This window comes from Chrysochloris asiatica, unplaced genomic scaffold (genome assembly GCF_000296735.1).
Source record: "Chrysochloris asiatica unplaced genomic scaffold, ChrAsi1.0 scaffold00224, whole genome shotgun sequence".
Taxonomy (NCBI): Eukaryota; Metazoa; Chordata; class Mammalia; order Afrosoricida; family Chrysochloridae; genus Chrysochloris; species Chrysochloris asiatica.
The window spans coordinates 1,147,556-1,157,502 of record NW_006408742.1 but is presented as its reverse complement, the minus strand read 5'-3'; the positions used below and the strand labels follow the sequence as shown (position 1 = coordinate 1,157,502).

Genomic DNA, 9,947 nt, shown 5'->3' with positions numbered 1-9,947 from the left:
ATACCAACATTTTGTTGTTTTTAACTACAAAACTTCTTTATCAGCCTACAACTTTAGGTGATTCACAGATCCCTAAAGAGTCCCAAAGACCATTTCTAAATCTGTAAGAGATTTTGGAATCTTAATGCTCCTTTTTTTTTTTTTTTTTTTGAGTCTGGGGGAATGAGGCTGAAGATATTTGCAGTTAAAAAACAAACCCATAAAAATGGGAAGTCTGGAGTCATGCGCTGTCATTCTAGAGACCTTCTCAGAGACGGGGCAAAGCTTTGATCCTGCCACCAGGTTCAAGACTCAGTGTTCTCACCCCACATCTCACCCCTCACATTGTTCTCCAAATCCTCTGGTCATCTGAGGAGATACCCAGATCGACAAAACAAGGCCCACCCGGTTTCCTTGAGCAGGACAGGGCCTGCCTGCAAGCTTTTCTTTAGTCTCAGAAAAGCCAAAATTAGCCTCACTTTTGTTTCTTTTCTCAGGAGCCTCCAAATTGTATCTCAGGAAAGGATTATTGTGCTCTGGGGACCCTATCTTATCGTAGGGAGTGGGGGAGGTGATGAGTGAAAGGAAAATGGTTTTTTGACAAATTGGTTTGGTTTCAATTCAGACAACCACATGACTTTCCAGCAATTACCCACCACAGTGTCAGTAAAGCTATTGTTTCAGTTCCCAAATATTTAGCCAAGTAGGAGGCCAGAGAAGGTTGGGGGGCCAGCAGAGGTTTGAGAGCATGCCAATGTGGAGAAAGGACTGTTTTTGGTGATCCTCTTTGGCATTCTGTTGGGAACAGAACAGTGATAGGCAGTACAGGCTGGCTCCATGTGAGTTCTTTATCACTAATGTGGAAAGCCTGAGAACCCTTCTGGAGTTCCGAGGCCCCTTAAGGTCACTGCGGGAATGCACAGAGGTGGGAGCGCTGAGGTTTGGGCTGTGAAGGATGGCAACGTTTGAGCCAAGTTTGATTCAGTTGGCAACTACTTCGTGACTGGGCCGGGCTGCCTTGCTGACCCCTCTGAGGAGATCGTGGAAATATTCTGATGTTCTTTTAACCTGTCACAGTGATCGCTGTTCAGAAAAACGAAACCATTCCAGGGCACAAATGTGACTTGAGCTATCAGAGCTAAAGATTTCATACACAGAATTCAAAGCACGACCAGGCATTTGTCCTCATGCAACTTTTCAAAAATTTCTGAGTCTCCAGGGAGAGAGAAAGGTTCTCAGCTGAAATCACGGGACGTTAGAAGGCTGGTGGCTGGCGCGGCCGCAGCAGTAGCAGCACGTGAGAATGTGTTATCGGTGGGGAACACTTTTCCCCTACACTCATGTGGTCATCTGCCTGATATGCCTGTGGGTGGAGGTGGGCAGAGGGGAAGGGAGTGTCCAGTCACCGGCGACAGAAAAGAGCTATGAGGTCATCGAATCCCAAGGCTTTCCTCGATGACCATTGGCAGCAATTGTCTCCCCAGCTTCCATTCCCAGGGTCTCTCCTCCACTCCCCTGCAGGACTCTCATAGTAGAATTTCTCTTTTGGACATAACATTTTCTTCCACCTGAAAATATGTCCTGAGCACCAAATAAGAAATATATTATTTGACAAGAGATTTGAGATTTGAGATTTAACTTTGAATGCTTCAGTTTGTTTCCAATTTATAATAGTTACTCCCTCACATATAATCCTATCTGACTTTCTACTCTTACCTCTCAGAACTCCCTGTCCTTCCGAGGGGACCCACCTTGCCACACTCTTTCCATTCAGGGTCCCTTATAAAGTCTTCTCAATAAGATATGTTGTTGTTAGGTGCCACGGAGTTGATTTACAGCGACCCTCAGTAGGCTGCTAACATAAAGGTTGGCAGTAACAATGGGCTTCTTCTGTAAAGATTACAGCCTTGGAAGCCCTATGGAGAAGTTCTATTCTGTTGGAGGGTCACTAAGAGAACAGATTTGCCAGCAATGGGTTTGCTTTGGGTTTAATCTTTACAAAAGCAGATTGCCAGATCTTTCCACCTCTGAGCCTCTGGGTGGATTTGAGCTACCAACCTTTAGATTAGCAACCGAGCATTTGACCATTGTGCCACCAGGGCTCCAGAGGCATTTGAGATTTCTCTCCACTCCTCCACTCCCACACCTACTGAATCAGCATCCCTAGAGCTGACACCTGGGAATCTGTATTATAAACAGGCCACTCACGTGATCCCACTGCACGCTGAGGTTTGGGAATCATTGAACCAGCTGACCTCTAAGGACTAACTTAGCTCTAGTATTCTAGGACCCATATGTCCTGTGGAGTCCTGGAATGGCGCTGTAGGATAAGCACTGGACTGAAAGGTCGGTTGCACCACAAGGTCGGCTGTTCAAGTTCAATAGCTGCTCCTTGGAAACCCTATACAGGGTCTCTATGAGTCGGAACCAACTCAATGGCACTTAACAACAACAACTGTCCTGTGGGATGGCAGCCTCAAGAGAATCAGCCCTTGGCTTCCCGCTTGTATGTTGTTAACTGAGTCAGTTCTGACTCATAGCGACCCTGTATAAGATTTCTGAGGAACAGCTGGTGCGTCTGAACAGCCAACGTGGCAATTAGCAGTCAAATGCTTACCCTCCAAGGACACACACCAGGACTCCTTCCACTTGTACAGTTGCATTTTGGTAACCATGAGCAACTTAGTGTTTGGTACCTTAGCTGAATACTACATTAATGCTTATGACTTTTAGGAATGACACATAAAATGGTTTCCCAGTAAAGATTCAATGTGTGGGTTTGATTTTGTGTGTGAACTCCCCACTCTTCACCTTCTTTAAGGCAAAAGCAACAACAACAATGACAAACTCTCCTTGGGATCCCTGGCAGTGGCTTCAGTTGAAGAGGGTTGGTGGTGGTGATTCTGTGCCGTGGAGTCGTTTCCAACTCACAACGACCCTGCATAGGGTTTCCAAGGCTGTAAATCTATATAGGAGTAGAAAGCCTCATCTTTCTCCCACAGAATGGCTGGTAGTTTCAAACCTCTGACGTTGTGGTAGTCATAACCACTACACTACCAAAGCTCCTTAGTTGAGGGGTAGGTGTCTAATCTCTTAGGCAATTTCCTTCATGAGGGTAAAACTCACTTGGCACCATGGAATACAGGATGTAGGGATGTTGAAATTCACTGTAGTAGCTTCCTTCAAAAGAGTAGCCTCCCTGTTTAGGGAAAGGGATGGATCTAGAGCCTTTAGGTTCCAAGGCAGTAAAAGAAACTGCAGCCCCTAGAGTGCATCTTTGGGGAGGAGAAGTAATATGCCAGCACAGTGAGTTTGTTTTTTCAAGAAAATGGAACTGGAATCAAGTCTGGGTAAGCATTCAAGGGCCAGCTGGGATCCTGGGAGGAGGCTGCGTAGGTGAGCTGCTAAATTAGGAGCCCAAGGTTTGAAGCAGGGAGTTGCTTGTTTCTTCTTGAAGAGCCATAACTACACTTGAGAGGTTGTGAGGGCAGCTGGTGAGCATTAAATAAGAAGAGGGGAGGACTAGTATCCAACAGCGACACCATGAGGCAGTGAGAAACCATGGCAGGAGTAATAATAATTGCCAATTGTTTTTGACGTTAATTGTCCAGCCTTGACCTAAGGGCTTTACACGTATTCATTAATTTAATAACTCATCTAATAACAGTTCTGTGAGGGCATCATTGTCACTCCTGTTGTACAGAGAAGTAAATGAAGGCACAGAGAAGTTAAATTACTCAATGTTCATAATGAGAAAGTGGCTAGCAGTCTGGTTCCAGAGCCGACCCCCCTAACCATTAGGCACGGCTGCCTCAGTAGCAATAGCTCACAGTTAGTGAGACTTGCTGTGTGCTCTTAGCTTCAGTGCTCTGCTGGGGACTGTTTATATTTCCATTTTACAGATGAGGAAAGTGAGGTCCAGGGAACATAAGTAATGGCTGATTACTGCCCATTCTCTTTTTTCTGAGAATGAAAACTGGATTCATCTCAACATAGCCCCTTCACTGGAACTTCATAAGCCTTTAGGGTTCATGAAAAACTCAAGCCAGGTGCCATGTTTTAGTAAGGGTGACTATGCTTCCTGCAATAAAACACGCAAGGAATTGGAAAAACAAAGATGAGGGAACAATATTGCTGCCCCCATATTTGTGAAACCACCTCATACCCGTTACAGGGGCCCCACCCCATGCTAAATAAATCGGACTACATGAAGGGTGGGGTCAGGAAATCAGAATTTAAAAAACAAAAAACAAGCCACAGGTGACTCTGGGACACAGCCAGGGGTGGGAGTTCCTGCCTTATTTTGTGTTTCACAGCCTCAGTGAGCTAGAGCAATGTTTCCAGGAACTGTTTGTAGTGTTCAAATTCTCTTGCTTAGTAAGAAGTGGCCTGTGGAACTCAACCCAAAGTCCTCTTCTGTCTTAAAGGAGGATGAGGATGGTGCTCCACTTCTCGGGCAGGACAGTGTGCAGAGGGAGGGGGCACAGGGAAGCCGTGTGTATGTATGTATCCAAGGTACACACACATCCTCTGCTCTTAGTTCATGCCCTTCCTCAGCCAATCTTCTCTACCTGAAAGTAGAAATAGCACCATCGATTCTTAAAAGCAAGGCGCTCTGGTTGGTATAAACGCTAAGCATTCAGCTGTTAGTGGAAAAGTTGGAGGTTCAAACTCCCTCAGTGGTTCTATGGGAGAAAATATGTGGTGATAGGCTTCTGTAAAGATGATAGCCTAGAAAAACCTACGAGGACACTTCTACTCTGTCACATTTGACAGAGAGCTTCCAGAGGTTCAAGCCAGATTCAGATGGACTTAGAATGAGGGATATTATTGCTGACATCAGATGGATCTTGGCTGAAAGCAAAGAATACCATAAAGATGTTTACCTGTGCTTTACTGACTATGCAAAAGGCTTTGGATTGTGTGGATCATGACAAGCTATGTAAAACATTGCCAAATATGAGTATTCGGGAACACTTCATTGTGCTCATGAGGAATCTGTACATGGACCAAGAGGCAGTTGTTCAAACAAAACAAGGGAACATCCAATGGTTTAAAATCAGGAAAGGTGTGCTCCAGGGTTGTACTCTTTCACCATACTTGTTTAATCTGTAGGCTGAGCAAATCATCCGAGAAGCTGGGTTATATGAAGAAAAATGTGGCATAAAGATTGGAGGAAGACTCATTAATAACCTGCAATATGCAGTTGATACAACTTTGCTTGCAGAAAGTGAAAAGGACTTAAAATACTTAATGATGATGATCAAAGACCATAGCCTTCAGTATGGATTGCACCTCAATGTAAAGAAAACAAAAATCCTCACCACTAGACCAATAAACAACATCCATATAAATGGAGAAAAGATTCAAGTTGTCAAAGACTTCATTTTTCTGGATCAACCATCAACACTCATGGAAGCAGCAATCAAGAAATCAAATGACGTATTGCATTAGGCAAATCTGCTGCACAAGACCTTTTTAAAGGGTTGAAGAACAAAGATGTCAGCTTGAGGACTAAGGTGCACCTGACCCAAGCCATTGGTATTTCAATAACCTCATATGCATGTGAAAATTGGACAGTGAATAAGGAAGACCTTTGAAGAATTGATGTATTTGAGCTATGGTACTGGAGGAGAATATTAAAGGTACCATGGACTGCCAAAAGAACCAACAGATCTGTGTTGGTAGAAGTACATCTCCTTGAAAGCCAGGATGGCTAGACTTCGTCTCTCATACTGAAGAAGGATCTCATGTTTGATAAAGGGGAGGGTTTAAGAAAAACAGGAAGACTCCCAGCAAGCTGGATTGGCACAGTGGCAGCAGCAATGGGCTCAAATGGCATAATGACTGTGAGGTTGGCCCAGGACAGTGTTTCATTCTGTTGTGTATAGGGTTGTTATGAGTCAGTATCGACTCAATGGCACCTAACAACAAAACTCTTGTCACATGAAGTCACTCACTATGAATTGAACATTGACTAAATGGTAAGTTAACAACAACATTCTTCAAAGCCATACTCAATACTTTCCCTATGTATCCTTCAGCACCTCTGCACCCCTTTCACAAGCCAAGGACTGCCCCTGTGTATACCTCCAGGCCCACACTCCTACAAGTCTTTCAGAGCGCTTCTCACCTCAGTCACTTCTGGACAGCCCTCTCTGCACCAGGCAAGGAGGCACCTGCCTACAAGGAGTGGGTGTCATTCACATCTCCCTCCATGCAGCAGGGTACTGGGGAAACAGAAACTCTTCGAGAAGTGTTAGTTGAATGTACATAAGGCAACAGAAGAAAGAGTGAATGGAGAAAATGTGGGATAGGAAAAACAAAATGGGAAGAAGGGTATAAGGCTGACTTCTTGAGGAAGCACCATTCCCTGGAGGAGTGGCGGGTCAGTGAAACAGAGGAAGACCCCCAGAGAGATGGATGGGCACAGTGGGTTCAAACATAACAATTGTGAGGATGGCATAGAACCAGACACTGTTTTCTTCTGGTGTGCACAAGATAGTTATGAGTCGCAACCAACATGATGACATGTAATGACAACAACCACCTTGAGAAAATGTGACCTCTGGGCTGATGGGTGGGACAGCCAGTTCAGTACTCACCTAGTCACCCTAGAACTGAGGTGGAGGGGGAAGATGTTTGTGGTTACCAAAATCATTATTATCTCTGTTATTCTTCATAACAACAGTATGAGATACAGTAGAAACTAATAGTCCCATTTTACAGCTGAGGAAACTAAGGCTCAGAATGTTAAAAAAAAATACATATACAAAGTCACATGTTAGCAGAGGATGGATCGATGTGAATTCTTTGCTACACAGAAGGTTGAAAGAGCCTTGAAGCATCGTCTGATCCCAGTCTCTGGCTAATGATGCATCTTCTCCAAAACACTTTACAGGAGCGGTGATGGAGCTGTGCTGGGATCACTCTATGAACAGACAGCTCCTTGCAACCCTTGCAACTTATACTGGGATGACTGGAAGTTAAAAGCTTTCCTTGTATCTCATATGCGTATCCCATAGCTCAATCAATCTCCTCCTTCTGAAGGCCGGCTCCTTTCTCCTCTCTCTTGACTCTGTGCTATTACTCCTCATAGACCAATAGACATCTTGACGGATGCTTGGCCTTTCTATCATTCCTTGCAGCATTCCATCAGAGGACTGTCAGTGCCAGGACTCTGACTCACTGGGGACAATGTGGGTGAGTCACTGCTATGGAAAGCCACTTCCTGGCTAAGGTGATAACATCCGGTGCCACTCTTAGGATAAAGTGGGACTTTCCAGATTTCCAAATAAAAAAAAAGGTGCTCTGGATCTAGAAGACATACCCATGAGTTTTAGGGAAATTTGGAATTGGACCTACAAAAAATGAAAGATATCAAACTCATTGCTTCATGCCAAGGAATTAATGCTAATAACTGACATCTCTATGGTATTTAAGAGCTGAAAAGATCAGCTCAGGGCTTGTTTGCCATTTCTGCAGCTGTCCAGTAAAGCAAGTAATCAATCAAGAAACTCGTTGCCTTCAGACTGATGTAACAAGACTATAATCGTTATGGAAACAGATTATTAGGCCTTTCTTCCTTAGGTGGGTTTGAACTGCCAACCTTCTTATTAGTAGCTGAGTACAAACTATTTGCACCACCCAGGGACAGAAAAGTGGGTGTTGTTGTTGTTGTTAAGTGCTGTCGAGTCAGTTCTGGCCCATAGCGACCCTATATAGCATTTCGAGGAGCAGCTGATGAGCTTAAACCATCAACCTTGCAGTTCAAACGGCTTTGCAGTCTGGCACATTAACCCACAGCGCCACACCAGGACTCCTAGAAAAGCACATTGTTGTTGTTGTTATGTGCCGTGGAGTCTGTTCCGACTCATAGCGACCCTGTACAGGGTTTCCAAGTCTGTAAAGCTTTACGGGAGCAGAAAGCCTTATCTTTCCCCGCCGAGCCACTGGTAGTTTTGAACTGCTGACCATGAGATTAAGCAGCCCGATTAGTAACCACTACACTCTGGTAGCGTAGTGGTTACGAATCGGGCTGCGAACCTTAAGGTCAGCGGTTCGAAACTACCAGCTGCTCCGCGGGAGAAAGATGAGGCTTTCTACTCCCGTAAGGATTTACACCCTCGGAAACCCTGTACAGGGTCGCTATGGGTCGGACCCGACTCGACGGCACTTAACAACAACACAACAACACTACCAGAGCTCCTTAGAAAAGCAGGTAGGAGGGGGATAAACATTTTCTGTGTGTGACAGGGATCATGGGGACTGGAGTCTCACAGCTGCTGAGTGGTGTGAGTCAGTCTTTTGGGTCTAAGGTCTGTGATGTTGCCCTGAGTGTGGCAGGTCACAACAAGCCCTTGAAAGACCACCCAGGGGTGACAGGCAGGCACTCATGTGCTTGAGCTCAGCCTGAGTGCTGGCTGCCCCGGGCTGGGGTTTGTGGCAGCACTTCTGAGCCTGGAGCTTTATTGTGTGCTATCTTATCTCAATAGGAAAAGGCAATTCAGGGAAAGAATTTCCTTGTCACCATGCTCCAATCTTTCCATTGTCTAGCCTTTGGAGCTCTGGGTTCATCCCCTGGGCCTGACCATTACTCATATCCTTGGAGGCACCGTAATCACGGCTGTCTAAGAGAGAGAGAAAGCTTTATTTTTTTTAAAAAAAACAAACCTTTCAAATCTATAATGTAACCGAGAAGTTATAAAATTTGAATTGTTTAATCCAGGCAATTCCATTTTATAACCAACTAACTCTGGTCACGTAGTGGTTACGAGTCAGGCTGCTAGCCTCAAGGTCAGCAGTTCAAAACTATCCGCAGTTCCATGGGAGAAAGATGAGGGTTTCTCCTCCCATAAAGATTTACAGCCTCACAAACCCTATACAGGGTCACTATAAATCAGAACCAACTCCACAGCACACCAACAAAAACAGCAACAACTTATAAATGACCTCTAACTGCAAACAGGTGCCGTATTCTGATACGAGCCTCCCTGCAGTACACCAGTTGGCCTCTCCTTCCAGATTACCTGGAAAGGATCTCTCCTGGAACCGTAATCATGCTAATCTTATTCTCTGCTGTCAATCTCTTCATCCCTACTTCCTGAATATTATGGTTGTGTGCCGTGGAGTCGGTTCTGACTCATAGTGACCCTGTACAGGGTTTCTGAGGCTGTAAATCTTTACGGGAGCAGAACGCCTCATCTTTCTCCCGCGGAACGACTGGTAGTTTCGAATTGCTGAACTTGACATTCGCAGCCCAATTTGTAACCACTACGCTACCAGAGCTCCTTCGTGAATATTATAGGCACGGTCAATTTTAAAACATGTTTATTAACACAAAAAGAAAACCCTTTAGCTCTTATCACATTTCAGATGAATGGAAATTATATAATATGTGGTCTATTGGAAAATCCTTCCCTCCCACCCCCCATTTAGCAAAGCAAAGAGGAAAGATCAGTAGTTGGAAAATAATGGCCTTGGTGATAGAAATGATGCTGGAGATTGTATGATAGAATTTTGCAAGACCAATGATTTCTTCATTCCAAATACCTTTTTTTTTTTTTAAATTTTTTATTGTGAATTGAGTGAAAGTTTACAGGGCAGATGATCAGTTTTACATTCAACAAATCTTATACTTTGTTTCATTACAATGATTATAATCCCCTCCACCAGTTAACAATATTTCTCTCTATTCATTTTATCTCTTTTTTTTTTTTAAACACTCAGGCATATATAATAATTTCAACCACCAAAGGGCACATTCTGCAAGTCTGTCTCCTGACCACCAGCTCTTAGTCCCTCTCTTCCCATAAATCTAGAGTCCTCAGCCGCTCCCCCTCTCCATGAACCCATGTCTACCTCCATCTCTGGCATCGCTGCTTCTCTGGATAAGGTCCTGCATTCTGCTTGTGTGCTTCTCCCTTGATGGTCCTAGGGTCCTCTGTTTCTGGACTGTAAGATTAACC

The 9,947-nt window shown here is 44.5% G+C and overlaps 1 protein-coding gene across 1 annotated transcript in view; it reads right to left on the bottom strand.

The window, feature by feature from the left end:
* Positions 1-1,234: 1,234 nt before the first annotated feature.
* TMEM44 (transmembrane protein 44) overlaps positions 1,235-9,947 on the bottom strand; it is a 71,300-nt gene continuing 62,587 nt past the window's right edge. Inside the window, exon 11 of the mRNA XM_006873147.1 lies at positions 1,235-1,342. Coding sequence (XP_006873209.1) covers positions 1,235-1,342 — 108 coding nt within the window. The remainder of the gene's footprint in view (positions 1,343-9,947) is intronic.